General features: G+C 34.2%; 1 protein-coding gene across 5 annotated transcripts in view; it reads left to right on the forward strand.

The window, feature by feature from the left end:
- NFAT5 (nuclear factor of activated T cells 5) overlaps positions 1–25,742 on the forward strand; it is a 113,796-nt gene that overhangs the window by 41,489 nt on the left and 46,565 nt on the right. For 4 of the 5 annotated variants that reach the window (XM_039222855.1, XM_039222858.1, XM_039222867.1 and 1 more), the window contains one exon: positions 9,635–9,760. In XM_039222855.1, the coding sequence (XP_039078786.1) occupies positions 9,635–9,760 (126 nt within the window). Of the gene's footprint in view, positions 1–9,634; positions 9,761–25,247; positions 25,310–25,742 lie in introns of those variants that run through there. The other variant, XM_039222877.1, reaches the window with a different exon arrangement.

Genomic DNA, 25,742 nt, shown 5'->3' on the forward strand with positions numbered 1-25,742 from the left:
TTCAGTGTCTCACTCTTGATTTCGGCTCAGGTCAAGATCTCACAGTTTGTGGAATCAAACCCTGCATTGGGCTCTGTGCTGACAGGGTTGAAGCCTGCTTGGGATTCCCTTTCTTTCTCTTTCTCTCTCTCTCTCTCTCTCTGCCCCCATCCCCAAATAAATAAAATAAACTTAAAAAAAAAAAGGAAGAGGTTTGCATATTCTATTTGTTGTTAATGCTTGTGTAGAGTAGAGAGGAAAAAGTGGGCCTTGTTGATTTAATTCAGCACTGGCTTGAGGGAGGGAAAAAAATCATGTTATATGAATAGAAAAGAAGAAATTTTATAGGAAATAACTTTTTTTTTTTAAATATTTTTATTTATTTCTAGGAGAGAGAGAGAGAGAGAGACAGCGTGAGCAGGGGAGGGTCAGAGAGAGAGGGAGTCACAGACTCCGAAATAGGCTCCAGGCTCTGAGCTGGCATTCAGCACAGAGCCCGACGCGGGGCTCGAACCCACGAACCGCGAGATCATGACCTAAGCGAAAGTCAGACACTTAACCGACTAAGCCACCCAGGCGCCCCAATGATCTCACAGTTCTTAAATTCAGGCACCATACTGGGTTCTGCGCTGACAGTGTGGAGCCTGCTTGAGATTCTTTCTCTCTCTCTCTCTCAAATAAATAAACTTAAAGAAAATGGTAGTTTAAGTGATAACAGAGTGGAAGATGGGATATGGGGAAATGGGTATTTGGAGTAGAAAATACTGTAGAAAAATGACATTTTTAGTTAAAGTGGGATATTTTGGTGGTGATAACAAGAGATAAGATTTTTGTTTGGTTGTGTTTCCCTCACGGAGACTCTGGGGCTAGAAACAAGAATTAATGTTTTACAATTGTTTGGGTAGAATCAGTCATGGTAGATGATTTGCTCATTCATTCATAATATTCATTCATTCATTCTAATTGCATAGACAGGAATGTTGGAGAAAGGATTTATCTTTCAGCAGCTATTCTCCTCTTCAGGAACCAGCTCCATTCAGTCTTGGCTATTGTAATCAAATCATAACCTAATTGGAATATAATTTCTTCTTTGTAAATTCTGAGGGTTATGCTGAATACTTTCATAACTTCTACTTCTAAAATTCTATGCTTTTTATGTAAATTTTATGTTAATCTCATAAAAATACATTCATTCCATTTGTACCATTCTTGCTTAGCGCTCTTTATATTTATTCTTTTTTTTTGCACATAACCTCTTTGTCTTGGTACCGAAGCCATTGGTTATTTCTCTACTTGCTATCTACCTCACTGGACTGTAAGCTGTTTGAAAAGAGACATGGGTCACTTTAGTGTCTGCACCTGTGCATACAAAATGGATTACTAGTGACAAAATTAAGTTTTTCTTCTATTAGAAAATAAACTTTAGGGGCACCTGGGTGACTCAGTCAGTTAAGCATCCAAATTCGGCTCAGGTCATGATCTCATGGTCCATGAGTTCGAGCTCTACTTTAGGCTGTGTGCTGACAGCTCAGACCCTGGAGCCTACTTTGGATTCTGTGACTCTCTCTCTCTCTCCCTCCCTCCCCACTCATATTCTGGCTCTCCCTCAAAAATAAGCATTAAAAAATACATATATGAATGAGCAAATAATCATTTATTAAATGTCTTCAAGATTAAAAACAATATGGATGGGGGTGCCTAGGTGACTCAGTCAGTTGAGCATCTGACTCCTGATTTTGGCTCAGGTCATGACTTTACAGTTTGTGGGATTGAGCCCCGAGTCAGGCTCTGTGCTGACAGCGTGGAGCCTGCTTGGGATTCTCTCTCTCCGTTTTTCTATAACATGTTAATCCTACTTATTTCTTTCCAATGATAGATTATTACATACATTGATAAATGCATGGTTATTTTAACCCCCTTTTAAAAAAATGTTTATTTGAGAGAGAGAACAGGGAAGGGGCAGAGAGAAAGGAAGGGAGAAAATCCCAAGCAGGCTCTGTGTTGACAGCAGGGCTCAATTGCAAGAACTGTGAGATCATGACCTAAGCCAAAGTCAAGAGTTAGATGCTTAACTGACTGAGCCACCCAGGCGCCCCAACTACATGGTTATTTTGGTTACAAAAAAATGACTATAAAATATATGGTTATATAATATGGTTAACAGTTAAGCAGTGGAAGAGATCTGTATTTATTATTGGTTTCATAAGCATTCAGCTAAATTTTAAGCGTGCATATATTACAATGTGTGGCTCCGATAGCACACACTAGGCTTCAGATAATTTCTTCACACTGCTTGAATTCTGCACCTGGATATCTCTTCCTCTCCCTTCCCCTCCCATTAATGCCTTTCTTACCCTGTTGGGCTCTGAAACCCCATGCTAGATACCCCCTGTCCACCCATCCCCATAGATGACCCTCCTCACCCAGCTAGGCTTCTGACACCCAGCCCTGGGTCCTCCTCATACTCACATCTTTGACTCTGTCTGAACTCCACAGTTCTTCAAGTTCTATTGAAAAAGTATCATTATAAGATATTTGAAAATTGTAAATAGCCCATAAATGTTTTACTCAATAATTTATGCCATAGATATGACATTGAAAGTCTTAATCCTTCTAGGACAGATTTAAGTAATATCTTCTGAAAATAATATAAGTCAATTCAGAATGTAGATAAATGGTTAGTTGAATAGTATACTCCATTCTGTATTTCATAAGTCTTAAGTTATTTTGAACATAATTGTAAAGTTTTTAGGTAAAAAGAAGTACCTACAATAAAAAAATATGATGTATTATATTAAAACGATTGTGGAATTCAAATTAGTTTTCTAAGGGGCACCTGGGCGACTCAGTAGGTTAAGTGTCCAACTCTGTTTTGGCTCAGGTCATGATCTCACAGTTTTGTGGGTTCAAGCCCGCATTGGGCTCCATGCTGACTGTGCAGAGCCTGCTTGGAATATTCACTCTCTCCCCCTCTTTCTTCCCATCCTCCCCCAAAATAAATAAATACACTTAAAAATTTTTTAAAACCCAAAAAACAAGAATAAAATATAATCAGGAAGAAGTGATATGATTAAGTAAATATGTGATAGCAAGCAATTAGTTGACTTAGATGAGAAAAATTTGTTAAAAAAGAGCATCACCTACTAGTTATTCTTGGACTTCATGATCTTTTAGAAACCAAATATCCAGTAGACCTGCAGCCAGTACATTTTTCCAGTGGAGATGCCAAGTATGATGACTGTCAAGCCTGAAGTGTTTTTAACAGAATGAATGCTGTCTCTCTTCAATGCAGAACTATGTTGGCACAGTGGACGTGCCAGGCATTTTGTTTTAGAATGTCTGACATGAAACCATACCCTTGGGATTTATCAGCTTATTGAGATAGTTAATAGAGAGATGGAAGAGTAAGGCAATTAGTTCCCAAACCATTTGCAAGGAATTTTTGAAAGTCTTTTAACTCTTAAAGGTGCTATAGTAGCTTCATGTTTAGAGTGTAAAAAAAATAAGTAAAACTCAATTTTTAAAACAACGTACAAATGTTGATAATTACATTTTCCAGTATAGTAGTTTCTGCCTCTGATATCAAGGAGCATTCATTATTTAGATGACTAATATTTGTGTTATATTAACTTATATAACATATAATTTATATGTTTATATATAAATTATATATTAATTTTTGTTAAATTTTAAAGCATTCCCAGCACAAAGTATCCTATTTCTGTTCATGGCCGCTTGTTTGACAGTTGAACTGAAACATTATTTCCAGAGTCCTCCTTCCCCCACCTTTTATCATTAATCTGTGCATGGAGTTTAGTCTGTAGTATTAGTTGCGTACAACTTTTTATTTATTTTGTTACTTACCTGAAAGTAAATAAGATAGTTTTCAGAAAAGTCGTCAAATAAGTGGGCTCTCTAACAAATTTGGCCTTTACTTTCTGACGCTAAAGCAACTGAACATTAAGTGCTAGCCATCAGATCAAGAAGGGTGAGGTAAGGATACAAATTCCAAAAAAGGAGTGATAACTTACAGAGTTCTTTTTAGCAGATCATCTTATTTAAGCCTTGAAGCAACTCTATGAGGCTACATACTGTCCATGCATAACCTTAATTTTTATTGTATTCATTTATTCATTATATATTTTAGTAAAAGAACATCTGTGAGCTCAGTGTCCAGCCCAACTTATTTCTGTTCATCCTCTGCCCAGTCATTTCTCCCCATCAGAGGAAACCATTGGTTATAATTTCTTTTGTTGTATCGCATATGTTTTTTTTTGTTTTTTTTTTTTTACTGTTGCACAGTCTTAATATTCTATATGGGTACAACCTATCTCAGGATTGTTTTGAAATTAGGTTAAGAAATGTATATAATAAGCTTTGCACAGTGCCTGACCCATCCCCAATGTTTAAAAAATGGTACTTATATTATTAATGTTATTTTGTGGAGAGAGAACAAGAAAAGCATGTCTTTTATCAGCTGTTTCCTATGTTTTATCTTCCTGAGCCCTTCCAGGGTAAAGTGAGAAAGTATGGGGGTTTGAAGTCTTTTCACCTTTTCCTGGGACTGAGCAATTTACAGAATGAAGCAGTAGAGAATGGGATTTGGACTATCAGTGGTTAGGGAACAGAGTTCTCTACTGAGAAAAATAAATAAATAAACTGCAGTATTAAGTTACCAATTTTTCCCTTCTCTTTCACACTGCTTTACGCCCTCAGGATACGATTTCTGTGTACTTTGAGTTTGATGCAGTATAGTGAAACTTCTCATAGCCAGTGTGGAAGAATAAAAGACTGAATTAACCTAGAAAATAATCAGTGATATAAATGCATCAATTAGTTTACTGAATGATCAAGCAAACAAACTAACCAGCTAGCTCATTTTTACACTGTTCACCTTCCCTCCCAACATTAGGAAGCATTGGTTTGCTTTCAGTATCTGAAAACAATTTCATTCCTCCATTTCTTCGTTCTCTCTAATGACCCAACACCAACATAAGACAAATTCTTGATCTTGTGAGCTTTTTTCCCATTCTGTGTAATTTCCATTTTTCATACACTCATGTTAATAATTTATATTAATAGACTTCTTTATTATATCACCCCTGTCCTAATTCCACTACATGGGTATTCAGGCAGTTCACTTACCTGGGATTTTGGTCAACTAAAATTCATAATGTACTGTTAAGTGAGTTGATTAAGCATTACTGCATAATTAGCAACATTCATAGGAAAAATAGGTAAGAAGACAGTCACTTCAAGCCTGGCTGATAGGAAAAGAGTTCTTTAGAAAACAGGGATACTTGGCTGAATTAGTTGGTAGAACATATGACTCTTGAAATCAGCATCATAAGTCCAAGCCCCACATTGGGCATAGAGCTTACTTAAAATAAAATTAAAATTAAAAAAGAGGGGTACCTGGGTGGCTCAGTTGGTTAAGCATCCAGCTCTTGATTTCAGTGCAGGTCTTGAACTCATAGTCTCTGAGTTTGAGACTTGTGTCAGGCTCTGCACTGACAGCACAGAGCCTGCCTGGGATTCCCACTCTTTCTCCCTCTCTCTCAGTCTCCCTCTCTCTGCCCCTCCCCTGCTCATCCTCTGTCTCTCAAAATAAATAAGTAAAACATTTAAGAAGAAAAAAAAGTAAAATTATTTCTCAATTAAAAAAAAAAGTGCCTTTTAAGTACATCGCATAACTAAATTTCACTTCATTCCTTCAGGCAGGTATTCCAGCCTTGTATGATCTGTGATGAATTACGACATACGATATATCCCTCTTATGCCTGTGTCATTCATAAATTTGATGTCTTTGCTTAGGCTGTTTATGTAGTAGCCACTTCCCTCCAGGTGAACCTGAACATTTTTGGGTGCTGTTGCTTAGAGTCAACTGTTTTTATTAAATCTCCATTTCTTCACCTTGGTCATGAGAACTTTATAATATTTTCTTAAGATATTTTACTGAATTTAGAGTAGCTATACCTCTCCAATAGAAGAGCCCTAAAGAGCAAATTAGATTAGTGTGCAGCTTGGCCTTCATAATTTCACTTTTCACAAATAGAAGGTATGTGAAGAGATATTTTTATCCATAAGGTTTATTAGGAACTGTGAGAGACATAGAAAACTGCTCTTACACAATTTTCACTTGCACTTGTTCTATTCCTCTCTGGGTTTTTTTTTTTTTTTTGAAAATAGCTTTACTGATGTATAATTTACATATAAAATTTATCCATTTAGAGTGTACGATTTTTAAGTTTATTTCTTTCTTTTGAGGGAGAGAGGGAAGTATGACCAGGGGAGGGGCAGAGAGAGAAGGAGAGAGACAGTCCCAAGCAGTCCTAGTGGATGGCTCGATCTCACAAACCGCAGATTCATGACCTGGGCTGAAATCAAGAATTGGATGTCCAACTGAGTAACCCAGGCACCCCAATAGTGGTTAGTTTATATACGGAGTTGTGTAATCATTACCATAATCCAATTTTATTTTATTTATTTTTTTAAAAGTTTATTTATTTTGAGAGAGAGAGAGTGCAAGAAGGAGCAGGGAAGGGGCAAAGAGAGAGAATCCCAAGCAGGCTCCACGCTGTCAGTGCAGAGCCCAATGTGGGGCTCGAATTCACAAACCGTGAGATCACTACCTGAGCTGAAACCAAGAGTTGGATGCTTAACTGACTGAGCCACCCAGGTGCCCCACCATAATCCAAATTTAGAACGTTTTTACCGTCCCAAAAAGAAAACTAGTGACCATTCTGTCTCTTAAAAAAAAATCTAGAGGTGATTTTACTTTTGTTTTCTAAGGAAGCCTTTCCATTATGGATTTCCTATTCTCTTTCTTCATATTGTGTGTTTGTAAACCTAGAATTTCATTTCTTTCTTACCTAACTGCTTTAAAAGGTAATAGAAGAAAAATAGATGTGACGTTTTAACGAGGTGGTTAGAACCAACGTAGGACTGTTTTTCATGGATTGTCAAAAGTTCTTTCATTGGATAATGGATAATAATTAAAACTGTAATTTGGATAGGATTTAGGAGTAAATGACAATAGTATTAATGGCATGATTTATAGTCTCTTAATCTTTTTATGTCTTGTGGGAAGCAAATTTAAAAGTAAGGCCGTTGTATGTGGTTGGGTTGTACATTATAATGTGGGAGGAATTTCCTCAAGATAATGGAGGGGGAAAAGTTTAAATGAGGATTTAAGTCTTAAAGAGGTTGTTTGGAGTAGCAGAGCCACCCCAGTTATGTGTGAAATAGCCTGTGATGGTAACAACTGTGTTAACTGCTTCTTCCCTTAGGCAGATATGGTAAAACTTCTAATTTCTTTAATTTCCAAACACTTGAGTCAGTTCATCAAAACATAACTTTGTTGAAGGAATGAGTCCACCTACACCTTTGATTTGACCTTGCATGTTACTTTGTTTTGGGGGGGGGGTAGGTTGTAGGAAGGGCTAAGATATAAGTTCTTTTTTTAAATTATTTTTTATAGTTTATTTATTTTTGAGACAGAGAATAAGCAGGGGAGGGGCAGAGAGAGAGACACACACACAGAATCTGAAACAGGCTCCAGGCTCTGAGCCGTCAGCACAGAGCCCTACGCAGAGCTCGAACCCACAAACCGTAAGATCATGACCCGAGCCGAAGTCGGATGCTCAGCCAACTGAACCACCCAGTCGCCCCTAATAAGTTCTATATTTAGTTACTTTCCTGTGTATTTTTATTAACATTGCTTTTATATCTCTAATATACAGTTGATCTTAGCCAAAAGGCTGAGAAGCGATATATACCTCTAATATAGATTTAACTTTATACACTTCTTTGGGAAGGGTAGAGTGTTTCAGTCCACACAGATTTGTTTTGTTTTGATTTATTTTTTTTTATTTTAATAATTAGAGAGGTGGAGAAATAGTTCCAAATGATGAAGTATTGGTGATGGGGCTATTAGTAGGACAGCTTTTTTTCCCTTGATGTATATATATTTTGGTAAATCTTTCTCTTTTCATCTAAGCTATTTTTATTTTCATATTTGCTTTTAGTTTGGACAAAAAAAAAGGACTTGAGTATGCTTCTCTTTTATATATAAGGAACTCGTGTTTTCAACATGGATTGAGAAAGATAATTGTTTTAAAATCCGTATTCGATGATAGTGCCATTTTGGTTTTAATTAGGTTCTCCCTGCTCTTCCCCCCACATTATTTGAAAGATAGGAATAATTTATTTAAGGCTTTTAGCAGCATTTTAACAAACAAAATTTTTAGTCAAGGCATATTATGTTCAGACAGACTGAATTTGCCAGATGTTTTAAAAATGAAAATTTCTAGTGTTACATAATGGAGTTTTTCAAAAATTTTCTAGTTGACTCTTTACTGTGAATGAAGATAACATTTGATAGTAAAATTTCTAATTTTAGCTTTCCTTCACAACATTCTTTCTTATCCCTATCCACGTCAAAATTAGGGTACATACTCTAAAGATTAGTTGGAAGGATCAGAGTATTTATGCATTCAGTGATCAGCTAACTAAAAGTATTGTTTGTTATCAAAGATAAAATGTCTTATGGCCCTACCTTTGTTTTTTAATCACTCAAGCTAATAACTAATAATCTTTTTTATCTGTTGGAATTTTGGTTTTCTTGGAATACTAGACAAGTTCTTTAAGGCTTGTGTCTCAGGTCTTTTGAAAATGAGCATAGATTCTAACTGGGTCTTTTGAAGTTCCTCCCAACATCGATTCTACTACCTTTCTAAGATATTTTGAGATTTATTTGTGCCTTAAGCCATACAATAGTAACTATAAAAGAATATTTTATTAAAGTTCTTATTTATTTATTTTGAGAGAGAGAGAGTGTGAGCAGGGGAGGGGCAGAGAGAGGGAGGGAGAATCCCAAGCAGGCTCCATGCTGTCAGGGCAGAGCCCAATGTGGGGCTCAAACTAATGAAACTCTAAAAGAATTTTTTAAAAGTAGATACAAATGTAATTTTACAGACAATGATTATAAAATACATTAAAAACGTATGGATTCTTTGGGATATAAAAGTAATCATAGTCTAATTTAGGCATTTATGCTTTCTGATTTAAGAGTATCGTATACTTGTGCCTGTCTGGAATTTGGAGATAGATCAGAATAAAAATGAGAATATTTCCTTGAGCTCTGACATTCCTTGTTTAGCTTGTTTTGGGAGACAAAAATGCATTATGATAGTGAATTAAAATATTTACTTACAGATGCTGAGTAAGAAGAGCAGGAGAGACTAATGGTCTCATTGGTGAAGCCAATTTAAAGCTGATTATGAGTACGCTAATTTACACTATTATTACAAAGGAAGATAATGGACCATTTTGGGTTATTTGACATTCCTTATATTTTGCCTAATTTTGTCCATTTCTAAAATTTAATAACTTTGGAGACCATCTTAAGCATAAGGGATAAAGCCAAGAAGAAAACAGGGACCGAACTAATGGAAAATTCATTCTTCAGTTCAGTAAAGTTACATAATAAAAGAAAAACATTTGCTAATCTTTATAACAGTAATTGTATGGATTTTTTTTGTATGTGTGAATAATATAGGTCTCTTCATGAGTGAAGAGACGTATTGATTTCATGCTCATATGTTAGGTTATTGACTTACACTCTTTTAAAATTTTTTTCTCCTTCCCCCTACAGAATCTGTCTATGATCTTCTCCCAAAGGAGTTACAGTTACCTCCATCTAGAGAAACATCTGTAGCATCAATGAGTCAGACAAGTGGTGGTGAGGCAGGCTCGCCTCCTCCAGCTGTAGTTGCTGCTGGTATGCATTTCATTTTACTTTATTAAAGAAAACTAGTGTATTATCTGGCCAACATGAACAGTGCTGGCAAAGTTCATATCAAAAAGAGTGTGATTTGAGGGTTTATTTTAGGAAGTTTTAAAATATATACTTCTAACCTTAAAATATTTCAATATACATTTCTTGATATAATTCTTATTTCTTAAAATGTCACATTGGCACATCTGTTAGTGCCATTTCCTTTCTAGGAGCTTATCTTCAGCTATGGAAACAAACTTGAAGCTCTTTTGTTGACTGCTCATAAAAAGGTTACATACCAAGCTATGGATAGAAAATTACATTTGAGTCTCTATTTACCAATTATTTTCAAAAATTTGCTGAAAGGGAAAAATATTTGATTTTGTATAACCTGAAAAAGGACTCTAGCACTCAAGTCTCTTTTCTGTTTGTAGCATGTTACTATAACCTTTTCCCTACATTTAAAAACATGTGATTTATGACTTCTTTTAAATTCAGTTGAAAGTAATGGGAGATTTGAATGTAATATTTATATAAAGGTATTTTGCAATATCAATGAAAAAGTATAGAAAGTAATGTTTGAAGTGATAATTATCAAGTTTATTTTTACTCAGCTCTCAAATCATACACTTTATATAAAATTGGTTCAATTTTTTATTGAATCAGAATAAAAGATTGACAAAAAACTTAATAGAAAAAGTCTTGATTATTGATAATAAGAGTGCTTACAATAATACTAGATTGCCCAACTGTAATTCATTTTTTTGTTGGGTGTTATAGGTTGCAAAGTGTATTTGGTTTTTTAAAAAAAGAAAAAAATATATATACTCTGAAGTTGTATCTATCCTTCTAATTAGAGGTTTCTTATCCATTGGTACCTCTGATCTTTTAAAATGGTACTTAACATCCATCACAGCATTGTTTTCAGTAAATTCATTTCATTTCAAAAAGAATGGTGAAGTGAAAGGTTGTGATTTAAATGAGGATTTGGTACTATAATGGGAATTCATATATTTTTCTTGTATGCATTAACCAATGTACCATTAACCTTGTGTACTAGTCTTTTCCCTGAGCTGTATATTGCAATGTGCAGCCTTTCTGGCTGAGGGCAGGAAAACTTTAAACATAGCAAGGAAACTTATCAGCCCTGCTCACTGTTCATGTGTTGCCAGACATTTTCTAACAGATTCTGTGGATTTAATTGTGAACTTTTAAACATTCAAATTGGTAAGACGACCTGGTTTTACTTTATATGCACTGGGTTCTGGAATATTTTTTTCTGGAATTTAAAATTTTTAAATATTGCTTAAAAATGTATCAGATGATCAAATATGAAAAACAATTTTAATGAAATATTTCACTTTAAATCCACAAGTAGAATTGACTAACTGATTTCTTTTATATCTTTTGAGATTGTTTTTTATAGACTTGTTGAATCTATATAGAACTAAAAGTCTGTTTCTTCTGTGCTTTTTAACATCTGTTGACAGTAGATCCAGTTCCTTTTAAAAGCTGAAAAATTGTCAGGTTGGAAAAGAACACTTCCTTTTAAATAATGCCAAACTCAATTTCAAGTTGTTATATATAAATATTGAAAGTTCTTGAATATGAATCACTAATAGAATGTTGATCCTCCCTCCCTATATATATTTGAAAAAATCCTCTCCAGATAAATTAAATTGAAAGATAAGAGTTGAAAAATCATAAAATAAGAGAATTAACCAAAGGAAGTATTCTGAAGTAATAAATTCTTATTAGATCAAGAAGTTATTGACATTATAAAGATGATGAAGAGAGTAAGGAGGTAACATTGACAGTTTTCTTCTATTCACATACAGAAAGTTTCTATGGTCAAAAATCAAGTCATTTATAAATTTTTTACATAACTTTACATTTAGTAACCAACATAATAATCTTATTCTAGGCTTCTGTCTTAATGGTAAAATAGTTTTTGTCATCTAACATTATAGGTAGGAGAGTTTACACATTAAAGAGTAATTATCATCGGGAAAACAGTTAGTATATATCACTATGGAGTTGCTTTTTTATTTAACATATTAATATGTTTAGTGACATAACTGTCAAAGAGAAGGATTTGGAGTAAATTATCAGTTACTCAGTGTTTCCTGACCAAGAGACTTGACATCTAGGGAAAGGAACATTAATTTAGACTTCTGTGAGTTTTTTTTAAATCTCTACATTTGCTGTTTAAATATGAAATGCATAAAAATGATGACTCTTGATGTAGTTAATTCTTCAGAGTTTTGAAGGAGCCGGATTGGCTGCTATCAGGTATGAGGGCCTGGTGGGAACAGACTTCTAGTTCTGCCATAAAGGTTTGTGTTTCACAAGTTCTAAATCAATTTAAATTTTAAAATTTAGAGGCTGGGCATGTACATTCTTTATTACTTAATTATTAAAAATGTGTTTCTCAGATTCGCCAATCTAGATTTTTTTCTCTTTACGCATTACTGAGGAAATGAGTAAACTTGGTGCTGCTAATCCACAATCCAGAATACTGAGTAAAAGAATATCTCTCAAATCTTTTTCTGCCTGTATTCACACTTTTACATACTCCCATCAGTAACATCTTTTTACCTGGTATGTTCCAGAGTTGGGGCTGGGAGAAAGAGAGATTACTTCTAACCACTCCTCTCCTTTCTGTGGGCCAAGTGTCAAAATCTGGGAGATGTAGTTGATAGTCACTAGTCTGTAGTTTGTACTTCTTATTTTTTAAAGACCTCTGCTTTTGTCCCACTAGAACGGTAGTTAAGAGTTTGAAATTCAGTATGTGAATGAATAAGTTTTAGAAATACAGACCTTCTGAACAGTATTAAAAGTTCTCAATAGTTAAGACAGGGGCCATTTTCCTAACAAAAAAGTTATCCAAATGAATTAATGGCATTTTTGGCAAAATAAGAAGTTGCTCAAGAAATGCAAATTGTGAAAGGATTCTTTTTGTTGTTTTTTGTGTGTGTGTTTGAGGGGGGGATTGGGAGGAATCCTATAGTATAGGTTTTCAAGAACTAAAATGCAAATATTATTTTAGGAAGACTAACAAACAGTTACACCAGAGTTTAGGGAGTTTTTGCAAAGAGATATGGCAGGCAGTTTTCTTAAATAACAGCTTTTTTGGTATATAACAGACATACCAATCAAGTATTTTCTTAATCTACTTATTACATGTTTATAGTTTTTAATCTTTAGATTTACTTAAATAAAATAGGAGGTTTTTCACAGAAGTGGACAATAAGCTTTAATCCTCATTTTAAAATTAGATTATTTTGGGGGGAGCATCTGGGTGGCTCAGTCGGTTAAGCGTCCGACTTAAGCCCAGGTCATGATCTCACAGTTCGTGAGTTTGAGCCCCGTGTTGGGCTCTGTGCTGACAGCCCAGAGCCTAGAGCCTGCGTTAGATTCTGTGTCTCCCTCTCTCTCTGCCCCTCCCTAGCTCACACTCACTCTCTCTCTCTTCTGTCAAAATTAAATTTAAAAAAAACTTTTAAAATATTAGATTATCTTCTTATTCTATCCTAGACTCTTTTTCTTTATTTTGGGATGATTAGTTTATAGCAAAATCTTACTTTGCTAAGATAACTGTTTCAAGTTTCTTTATATTTTTTATCCTAATTTGTGAGATAAACAATGAATTAATCAAACCATGGGTTTTATAATTCAGCCAGAGAATCTTAAGAATAACGAGTTAGTGATTCTTTTGTTCTTTGTTTTTGTAAAATTGTTACTTTCAGTAATTATATATTAATACTTGTAGAAGTAATACAATCTCAGGACACTTTTTAACATGTGTAGGTATACACATAGATTAGGCATGTAAATAGAAATATCTGCTGAATATCTCTACTAGTTAGATGACTAGAGGTTTTTAAAGGCTATAATTTTAGTTAATAACTTTACGTGAAGTGATCCGTATAATAAACTTTTCTGTTGGAAGAGACAGACTTATTAAATAGTGCTTTGAATTTTGTGCCATTACAGTTAATAAATCGCAAGTACCTAACAGGTATTTGCTATACTGAAAGAACCTAATTGAGTGCTATTTATATTAGAGGAGAGGACACTAGAGAGCTAAATTAATGTCCTGTAATCAAAGAAGTATAGCTGTGCTTCAATTTGTTTCAGACATCTTAATCATCTAATAAAATCATAGGAATTTCTAAACCATCCATAACAGCATAATGTACAAAAAATGAATTAAAGAAACTGTAAGTTACCATTTTTTGAGTTCCTAGTATGCAAGAGGAATTGTGCTAGACAATTTGCATATCATCATATCTCAATCCTTCAGGCACAAGATACCTTTCTCGCTTCTTTCCTGCTGGGGTCCAAGTTTTCTTCTTGTTGTTATACTTCAGGGAATTGTGTGCTGTTACTTCACTTAAGGAAACCTTAGTTCCTGGACTAAGCAGTATGTAAGATAATGAACTGGAAATGCTATAAGCCCCCTTGAACTCTGCAAAGTTTCAAGATCTACAAAATGGGAATATGGGGGCGCCTGGATAGCTTAGTCATTTGAGCGTCTGACTCTTGATTTTGGCTGAGATCATGATCCTGGGGTTGCAGGATCACACCCCGCCTCGGGCTCTGCAGGGAATATGGAGCCTGCTTAAGATTCTCTCTCTCTTTCCCTCTGCCCCTCTCTCCTGCTTAGACATGCTCTCTCTTTCTCAAAATAAAAAAAAATAGGAATATGATTTCTAGAAAAAAATTAAAAACATTAAGTTTAATAAAAATGATTCACAACAACAGAATTACACAGCCCATTGAATTTATTATAACTTATTTGCTAGTGTTAGAAAGTATTTATAGTTATATAATTTGCATTTTCTTGAGTTGAATAAATTTTGAGAGTAAACTTGTCTTTGATTGGTGTCCTAGGTTAACTAGGCAAATATATTTCAGAATTTTGGCCATTTATTTAGTATACTGTTCTTAAAATTAAACTCAAAGCTCATTAGCTGGAAAGGTGATTCATCTGTGTAACCTGTATATTGATGTGGTGAGCTAAAATGTGAGTTGATCTTGGTTATTCCATTTGGCCATTTCTACTTTTTCTAGAAAACAAGACCACTTCAGAAGGAAGTCTGATTCTAGTTACAAACATATTGCAAATAGGTTTAAAAACTCTACTCCTCTTAGGGCGCCCAGATAGCTCATTTGGTTAAGCGGCCAACTTTGGCTCAGGTCATGATCTTGCAGTTCGTGGGTTTGAGCCCTGCATTGGGCTCTGTGCTCACAGTTCAGAGCCTGGAGCCTGCTTCGGAGTCTATATCTCCCTCTTTCTCTGCCCCTCCCCCACTCCTGCTCTTTCTCTCTCAGAATTAAACATTAAAAAACTTTTTTAAATAAAAATTAAAAGCTCTACTCCTTATTCTGTTTTTTTTACTGAAATAATGTAGTAAAGCTAAATGTATACATTTATACATACAGAAATATATATGTATGTATATATAGATTTATGTTAACATCTGCATTATTAAAATGAAAAGCATAAACAAACTTGGGCCATAATGGAAACTACCAACTCAGGAGGCTAACTGTATTATGAATTATTGACAAAAAGTACACATAGCTTGTTGTTGATTTATTCCTTAAATTTTTACTTTTCTGTTGTCCTCTTGATAACTTTTAGCAACACCTTTATAAATCATTGTGACTTAGTCTGTTTCTGATACAAAAAGCACATTTTTATATTACCTGAGCCTGTAGATTAGCATTTTATAACTGCTTACATATTTTCAACCTATCATAGACAAAATACATATATAAAATAGATACAGTTTCTATCTATGGATTTTGTACAACTTCACATTAACAAAGTAATGCACAGAAGTGGGCTTACTTTCTTATAAGTAAGATAATATAATAAGATAGATAATATAAGTAAAAATTGTTACCATACTAATTGCCATAAGTAATTGTTTTATAACACTTAGTATAAATAATAATAAAAAAGTTGTATAAATAGTACTCCACCTGGAGCAGGAGTAAGGAGAATGGTTTAGGGTAGGATACAACAAGAAATTTCACCTGTTTCTGTTACTTTTCTTCTCTTAAACATAAAATCATATGTAGTAAAATGTTAGCATTTGTCAAAATATAAGCCGAGGAACCATGAGTATTAATTTTAAATATTTCATATTGTAAAAAATATCATGTGGCAGATGATTAAGTCAAAATGAGGCACCTGGGTGGTTCCGTCAGTTAAGCATCTGTCTGACTCTTGATTTTGACTCATGTCATGGTTTGTGGGTTTGAACCCCGTATTAGGCTCCACACTGACAGTACGGAGCCTGTTTGGGATTCTTTCTCTCTCCCTCTCTCTCTGCCTTTCCCCAGATCACACATACTCTTTCTCCCTCTCTCAAAATAAATAAACTTTAAAAAAAAACATAAGGTAGAAATTATTTTTTTAAAAGTTAAAAAAAATAATAAGTCAAAATGTCCAATGAACTATGCTTTTATTTTTTTTCTTACAAATAGTTTATTGTCAAGTTGGCTTCCATATAACACCCAGTGCTCATCCCCACAAGTGCCCTCCTCCATGCCCATCTCCCCCCCTTCCCCCCACCCCTATGGTTTGCCTCCCTCCCTCTCCCCCACTATTTCCCCCCTTCTTCTCCCCCATGGTCCTCCGTTAAGTTCCTCCTAATCCTCCTATACATGCAAACATATGGTATCTGTCCTTCTCTGCCTGACTTATTTCGCTCAGCATAACACCGTCAAGGTCCATCCATGTGGCTACACATGGCCAGATTTCATTGTTTCTCATTGCCATGTAGTATTCCATGGTATAGATAAACCACATCTTCTTGATCCATTCGTCCGTGGATGGACACTTAGGCTCTTTCCATGTTTTAGTTATTGTGGAGACTGCTGCTATGAACATTGGGGTCCATGTGCTCCTATGCCTCAGCATTTCTGTATCCCTTGGGTAAATTCCTAGCAGTGCTATTATTAGGTCATAGGGGAGTTCTATTGTTAGTTTCCTGAGGAACCTCCACACTGTTTTCCAGAGGGACTGCACCAGTTTGCATTCCCACCAACAGTGTAGGAGGGTGCCCGTTTCTCCACATCCTCGCCAGCATCTAGAGTTCTCTGATTTGCTCATTTTAGCCACTCTGACTGGCGTGAGGTGGTATCTCAGTGTGGTTTTGATTTTGAACTATGCTTTTAAAAAGGAATGAAGAGTGCTTGCTTTGGCAGCACATATACTAAAAAAATAAATAAAAAGGGAATAAGGGAGGGGGGGACACCTGGGTGTTTCAGTCAGTTTAGTTTCCAACTCTTGATTTCAACTCAGGTCATGATCTCATGGTTTCTGAGTTCGAGCCCCACATTAGCTCTGTGCTGATAGCATGAAGCCTGCTTGGGATTCTCTGTCTCCCTTTCTCTGCCCCTGCCCTGCTCTTTCTCATGCATCCGCTCTTTCTCTGTCAAAGTAAATAAATAAACATTTTTAAAAAGTAATAGGGGCGCCTGGGTGGCTTAGTCGGTTAAGCGTCCGACTTTCGCTTAGGTCATGATCTCGCGGTTCGTGGGTTCGAGCCCCGCGTTGGGCTCTGTGCTGACTGCCAGCTCAGAGCCTGGAGCCTATTTCAGAGTCTGTGTCTTCCTCTCTCTCTGACCCTCCCCTGCTCACGCTGTCTCTCTCTCTCTCTCTCCTAGAAATAAATAAAAAATATTTAAAAAAATAAAATAATAAAGTAATAAAGGTATGAGATATATAGGACACTTGGTAATTTATTTTTGGCATAAGTGAGGGTGTATTATCTTTTCATCCATAAATGCAAGTAGATGTCTACTGGTAGTATTTAGCCTCCTGAGGTAAAACTCATTTCCCCCATGTCATTCCTTCGTGAAAAGGTGCTATTGTCAATTAAATTAAATCAGAAAATAAATGAGAAAACACCTCACAGTGCCAGGCCTATACAGGCATAATCTAGATATCACACACACACACACTCACACATATTATAATATGAGTACTTAACATTACCTGACAGTTAGTGATCATTCTGTAAACATTGACTTTTGAAACCACATATATATCTCCTTTCTTTTTTTTTTTTAAATTTTTTTTAATGTTTTATTTATTTCTAGGAGAGAGAGAGACAGCGTGAGCAGGGGAGGGTCAGAGAGAGAGGGAGTCACAGACTCTGAAACAGGCTCCAGGCTCTGAGCTGGCAGTCAGCACAGAGCCCGACGCGGGGCTCGAACCCACGAACAGCGAGATCATGACCTAAGCGAAAGTCGGACACTTAACCGACTAAGCCACCCAGGCGCCCCTGCATCTCCTTTCATTTGTTAATAAGGTTTAAAAAGATAGATCTTATTTTTATAGAAGTAAGATTTTTAACCTTATTTTGCTTTCTTTCCATTCTCATCCAGTCTGTTTTTTAGGTTATTTTGAATTTTGCCTGTCAGCCAAGATAGAGCTACTCTTGGGACATGGTATTTACATTCTTATTCTTTCATGTTGACACTCTCTCAATAGGAACCCTGTATATAAAAGAGACATTGATAGAAGATGATGAGTGTAGGAAGAACAGACATTTCCCAAAGGGATGTTCTTAAAAGTGACTATTTAAGAGTTTTTGGAATTCTCTTTTTTCTTTTTTTCTTTTTTTTTTTCTTAAGTGAAGTGATACATTTGCATGACTGGGTATTAAAACTTCTGGTAGAGCAATGTATGACTTACCTTCTATTTTTTGCTTAGACACTTTTGTCTGCAGTTGGATCCAATATCCACTCTAATACAGACCAGATATAAAACCTGATTAATTACAAGATTTTAATGATACAAATACTATTTTCTTTCCCCGTTTTGGTCTCCTAGTCTAAAACAAAGAAATGTGAAGACATTGGACTAGAGTTGGCAGGAATACCTTTATTATTTAATCTAAATATATTAAAATGTATTACTTGATAAAGCATTGAGGTGACCTGCAAATAGTATCCTTTAGACTGTTTTTCTCTTTAATTCTTATCTAAGTTAATATAGTGATGATCTCTGTTTTTGTCATAACATTCCCTTTCAAGTAGTAAAATGATTGCCTTTTTTTTTTTTTTTTTAATAAATATAGTTATCAGCTAGTATAAGTACTCCCTTTTGTGTTTAATCTATTTGAAGTAAAGGATTCTTTCTGGGCTTTAGTCCCTTTACCCACTATTCACCAGTGATGCTGACCAGTGGTACTGAAATCAGTGGATGATAGAAAGTATCTTTCTTTTCCAACAGGAAACGATTAAAAAAAAAATTGGAGGGGCGCCTAGTGGCTCAGTTGGTTAAGCGTCCAACTCTTGGTTTCAGTTCAGGTTGTGATCTCATGGTTCATGAGCCTCATGTTGGGCTCTGCACTGACAGCGTGGAGTCTCCTTGGGGTTCTCTCTCTCTCTTTCTCTCTCTGTCTGTGTCTCTCTCCCTCTCCCTCCCCCTCCCCCACCTCTCCCTGCTCACACTATCTCTCTCTCAAAATAAATAAACTTTAAAAATATTTTAATAAAAATAACTAAAACCAAATTGGATAATATATACCTAGTACATATCTTACACTGTGCTTAGATACTTAGGGTTGAATAAGACAAAAGATATATTTAAAACATTGCTATAAATGTCAGGACACTTACAAATTTTGTAAGCATTTTATTTTTCAGGAAACATTCTTTAATAAATATTCTCTGAATATATTAATGGCACTCTGACAAGGTAAAAAATAGTTATTTTAGGATAATTTATATTAAAAATAGAATAATTATTGTATAGTATTACAATCCTGACTGATGGGGACTGGGGAAAAAAAAATGGTTTCCAATAAATCAGTAACAAACATTTTAGCTTCAGCAACAGTGCTAATTATTTTTTTAAATAGAGCCTCTAGGATCAAACATTTTATGTAGTTTAAAAGTGAAAACTGGTAACTTTTTCTTAGGTGTATATAAAGAAGTATGTGAAAGTTGGCCTGAGAAATGAAAAGAGTCTTTTGCTGTTGAAATACAGATAAGTCTTTCTGGTTGAGTGTATTGGTCAGTAGTCTCTTCTATCTATAAGGGAATTTGGGTAAAGGCACAGCCTGAAAACATCTGAGAGAGAGAGCATTCTGGCTTATGGATTAGATTGCATTAGTAAACAGGAGAACAAATTGGTGAATATGAGTTAACAGAAATTTTGGATAAGAAATTTTTCCACATGGCATTTATTTGGATGTTGATTATTTTTTTTAAAGTTTGTTTTAAAACATTGCTTATTGTGGCATGTAAACTTATGTTGGGTGGGAAAAGTACAAGTGGGAAATTGAAATTGTTAAACATGTAAATTAAATGATCAACCCTACAATTTTTGTTTTTTGCTTTTGTTTTTGGTAAAGTAATCTGGATTGCTTATTTTATATGCTGGGATGCTAGTTGTTTTTTCTATTAATACACTTAACTTGCATTCTAGCTTCGCCATTCAGAGACAGGCATCGTGTGGTGGGTTGTGTGACAGTGTCTGTCAATAGTGAAGACAAATAGTGCCAGAGACACTTAACCCATCCAATCTCACCCAGGGTATAGGTCGGTCTCGTTTTCAGACTTCTTCATAAGTCTTTTTTTTCTTTCTTTCTTTCTTCCTTCCTTCCTTTCTTTTTTTTGTTTCTAAATAGTGGATTGATACTGATTGAAACTAAAAACTTTCTGTAAAGTTTTAAACTTTACATTAATACTATAAGAAGAAGAAGAAGAAAAGTAGAAAACGAAGGTTGGCATGTAAGGTGTTGACAAAGCAGGTTTGCAGCCACTTTGTGTGTTATAGATTTTTCAATCCCTTAGCAACATGAATGTTGGCCTTATAATTTTTTTCTCTTGATATCTTTCTTCTTTGATCTGAAATTTTGCCTTGTATCTGGTGACTTTCATCAGGCAAGATGTTTAGATTTGAAATCTTGTTACCAGAAAGAAAAATGAAATACTTAAAAAGGATAATTAAGGTTGAACAATATGTGTTTTAGACCAGAGATATCTGGATTGTTTTTTAAGATTATTTTCTGAACAGTCAGTGGTTTACTCCTTCTCCGTTCCACTATTGGTTCACTTAAGCACACTTGCAAATTTTTACGGCTTTTGTTTTAATGACATTTTTTGGAAGCTCAACTGATTTTGCCCTGATGCTGGAAAGTTATGAAATATATGTGCATATTTAAATGCTAAGGATCACATTTTCATCTTGGAAGCTCAGTTAAATGTCATTTCTGTCACATCTTTTACATTAGTGAAAGGTATTTGTTTCTTTTAGGGACTTTAAAGAATGTTTCCAATTTCAGAGCTTTCTGTAAAAAGTTTAGTTAGTTCCATATGAAGTGTCATCTCTTTTTTAATGGTATTTTAAGTACTAAAATGATACGGTAATTAAAATAATTTCTGGTTCACAAATCTAGAGCTAATCGTTCTTAATTTCAAAATGTAGTTTAAGCAAGGAATATATAAAATCTATATGAGTTTCTATGTGTGGTAGCATTTAAAAGTCCCATTTTCATCTTTCTCATCAAATTAATAATACTTATAAATTCTAGGGTATCCAGGAAGGCATTATCTGCCACTCTTTATCACAGCTACTTTGAATATTCATAGTGAACCTTAATGATTCCATCAGTTCTTAAAAGCATATAAGAATATGTAATTTCAGTTCACCGTCATTACTGGCATTTGGTCTAGTAATTGACTCATGCTAATAATAGAATTATTAGATGTAGACATAGAACACTGTGTGATACTTATACATTTCAGAATTAATTTACTGTTTTGAGATTGTGTCGATTAGTAAATATAGGAAATGGTTTTCCATTTGGTTTACCATGCTCGCTAGTCACAGAAAATGTTATAGAAAAATAAAATTCCTCTAGCTTTAAAGATAATTTTTTCGTAAGAGAAAAAAATGAATAATAAAAATCTCTTTACAAGTTACTTAGGTAAGAGAATAAGTTTAAGAAAAAAATTTAAGAAACAGTCACAACTTTACAAAGGATTGGTAAGGGATTTAAAGAATGAATAAAATTATAACAGTATAAAATAGAAATACGTTATGACTATCCTGCTCAGTGAGAAAATAAAAACAGTTATTAAAATTATTTTATTTTGGAGTTTTTTATTTTTAATATGTGGCAAAAAAAACATAGTCTGTACATTCCTAACAGATAAAAATGGAGACTCAAAACCAAAAAAGAAGATAGGGGTAATTAGCATATTTAGTTTATAACAACTTAAAAAAGAATATATAGATGAGGCAGATTACATTAGCATTTTAGTTCTACAGAATGTCAATTAACCTGTTTCTTGACATTTAATGATTTAGTGACTGAAAAGTCTTTATAGGTATTTTAAATACATTTAGAGTATTCTCAGGAATGTTTTTTAGTGTTTTTCCGAGACTGCTTGGGAATGAGAAATTTGTGTTTAGAAATCTGAAGTGTTTTTAATATCATTTATGCATTTTTAATAGATAATAAGGATTTTTTTATTCTTAGTAAATTTATGGATTAATTCACAAGCAGATAATTTAGCTTATATATAGTTTAAAGAAAGAAAGTTATTAGCACTGGGGTGTGCCTGGCTGTCTCAGTCAGTGGAACATGCAACTCTTGATCTTGAGGTTATGAGTTTGAGTCCCATATTGCGGGTAGAGATTACTTAAAAATAAAATCTTAAAAGAAAAAGAAAGTTATTAGCACACGCTTTATAGAAATAGCAAATAGTTACCTTTAAACTCTTAAGTTACTTCTCAACCCTTCCCTGTATCAGGTAATGCCTTTATAATAATAATATAAACACTTTGAGTAGTACATCATTTTTTAAAAACCTGATGTGTTTTATCATGGGCATACTGGTACATTTGTTGGCCAATATAATTTTAATGTAATTCAACATATGTATCAAATACTGGCTTCCAGTTAATTTAATAAAAAAGTTGAATTTTTACAGCTCAGGTCTTGATCTCAGGGTCGTGACTTCAAGCCCCATTTTAGGGCTCTACCCTGGACATGGAGCCTACTTAAAGAAAAATAAAGTTTAATTTTATACATGCAAACACTGTATTAGATACTAGAAGGGTCTAAGATGTCCATGTTCTAAAGAGGTCCATAGTTCTCCACTTCACCCTTTCATTTGGCAACATTATTACACTTAGGTGATCTTGCTAACCAGAATGTAACATCTTTATGTGAAGGATTTTATACACCATTATCATCATCATCAAAGTAACACTGATATTGTTGCAAAGAGTTTTATAGTTTTAAAAAATTGTCTTGTTAGAGTCTTAAAATGAGTAGAATTTTTGTAATTTAGGCTCAAACTGAGATAGCTTTAAAAAGTAATACTGTTTTTGAATTAGAGGATGCTTACTGCTGTCTTTTGACAGTTTATGTTTTCAGTTTTATAGTTTTGTGCTAATGAACTTTTTTATTTAATAAGTATGTCCAGGAAACTGCAGGTAAAATATAAAAATTATATGTTAGGTGTCCAAGGAAAATGTATAGAATATTTTAATTTATGTAGGGTATGAGATCACAGTTTGGCATACCTGTCCCAGAACAGAAACTTATGTATGATTCTATCAATTGGGTTTTATAACCATGACTGTTTCAATAAGATTTGCAAGATAAAATCCTATATACCTGTAGAGCAATGCTAGGCAATGTCTTGCATATTAAATTCATAAATATACATGACTTACTTTTAGTTCATGATTGCTTTTCACCAATACTTTTCATCTGTCATGGACAGGAATCCCTGAGATGTTCATATTCTGCATTCTCATGTGCATGGTACTTAGATTCAAAAAGGGGTGGTGGGGGAAAGCTGCTTCATAGAAATACACGTTCACAGCATTCATGCTGCATGTTTTGTGTGTTCCACTGCAAATACTGCATGCTGCATACTTTTATTTCTCTGAAGATGAAGAACAGAGGCTTTTACACACACACAAATGTAGTTTCAATTTTGCCAATAGTTGGAACAGATGGAGGAATGTTATACATAATACCTTTTCTATTTTTTAAATGATTTTTATAGTATTTTTTTAAAAAAAAACAAGGGAAAAACTTGTTAATTTAAACCCAAAGTGGCTACAAATCAGCTCCTAAACTATCACTGACATTAGCATCTAGATTTTGTAGTTTTTGCAAATCTTTTAAAATATTTATTTACTAAGAAAACATTGCATTAATGCATGATACAAAATTGATAAATTTTTCTTTAAATTGGAATGCAGTTTAAAGTGACTGAATTTTCCAATTTCAGCTACTGCATTTGACAAGGATACAAACTGGAAAATGGAACTGGTATCATCTTATTGCTCTAGGTTCTTTGACTTCTGGTAGTTGGGAAAATATTATCATGTGGCATTATGTAGATCACATTAATGGCTAATGTTAATTACTGTGCTCTTCAGCCTTGATAGCAGAGAAAAATTATGGGTGAATTTAGTGATTTTAAATAATTTAAGTGTTCTGGTTTGTGATTTTAAGAACAATCTTTAGCACTTGTCTTTTGATTATCAAAATACTGGCATTCTTAACATTTCACTCTTTACATCATAATTGATAAGAATGTTGCAATTCCAATAACTTCCCATCACAGTTTTAAGTTTTATCCTACCACTTTAACACAGTGGCATACTTGGCTACAGATAAAAACTAATTTTAGCTTTAAACATATATTTTAGTTCTCTGTATTTTTAGTTTTGTGTGTGTATGATTATTAACTTTTCCATATCCTACACAGGATCAAATGGTATTTCTAAAATTTTAGAACTGACAACTTCCAACCTTAACATTATTAGTGTACTTCTGAGGTTGTCCTGTTAAGGGTTAAAGTAGTAGTATTTTTCAACAAGCTGTTCTGCCAGTTGCCACATGTTTTGAAAAGCTCTACTTAAGTCTTTTTTGCTAGATGTAATAAATAAGTGGGTTTTACAAAAAAACCTTCCCCAGGACTAGAGGTTTTTTTGTTTGTTTAACTCTTTTTTGTTAGACTTCATTCAGTAAAAGTTACTGTCACTCATATTAAGAAGTTCCCTAAACGGTTAAAATCAAGCAGGCCCTTTAAAGAGAGAGGAAATGGATAGTGGTAACCAAATTGCTTGAGTGTATAATTAATTGAAAATTATAGGAAAAATCCATCCTATAATCAGTCCTTACTCTGCTTTTCATTCTGCCATAAAGGATGGATTTATTTTAGAGATCATGGTTTTGAACTACCATGTCTAATTTGTGGATACCCTCAGTGGTTAACTTCCTTATCTTCCACAGCCCAGCATATTCCAAATCAAACTCTTCACTTTATTTCTAGATTTTACAATAATCATAGTGATGGTACCAGTTCCATTTTGCCTCCAATTCAGTTGATTATATATTTTTTCTATTTATTTCTCATTTTATAATTGATATCTGGAATAATCAGCAGCTCTTTTCTCATTTATTTTCTCATATTTTTATTCCAGGATTTGCCTCTGAAGCAGGGAGTGTCTGCATTAAAAATGACCTGTAGTTCTCTGCTTCATAGGTTAGAAACTTATTTTAATATTTTGTGGCTAAGCACAGTCCCACTTTTCAAATTCTATAATAAATTATTTAATTGGCATTGAATGTGGACCACAAGCATATATTTCATATTGGGGTTTTCTTTATTATTTTTAATGATTAAAATTCAACAGAATATCCAGCTGAGGCAATAAAAGCTTTGTTCTTGCTTTACAGCTTTAAACATTAAATTAGATTTTTAAAAATCTATCAATTATAACACAAGTAAAATATTGCTATTTGGGCATTTTTTTAAATTGCATTTTTTAGGCTTTGTATTGCTTGAAGCATTTATATTCTAAAACTTAACCAAATTCCAACTATTCATTTTGGGGAAAAACAATCAGTTCACAAATCACATTTTCAATGGGACTGCTAGCCAGCATAGGTGAAAACATGTATAGTGTATTTACTCT

This window comes from Hyaena hyaena, unplaced genomic scaffold (genome assembly GCF_003009895.1).
Source record: "Hyaena hyaena isolate Hyena2069 unplaced genomic scaffold, ASM300989v1 scaffold_18, whole genome shotgun sequence".
Classification (NCBI taxonomy): Eukaryota; Metazoa; Chordata; class Mammalia; order Carnivora; family Hyaenidae; genus Hyaena; species Hyaena hyaena.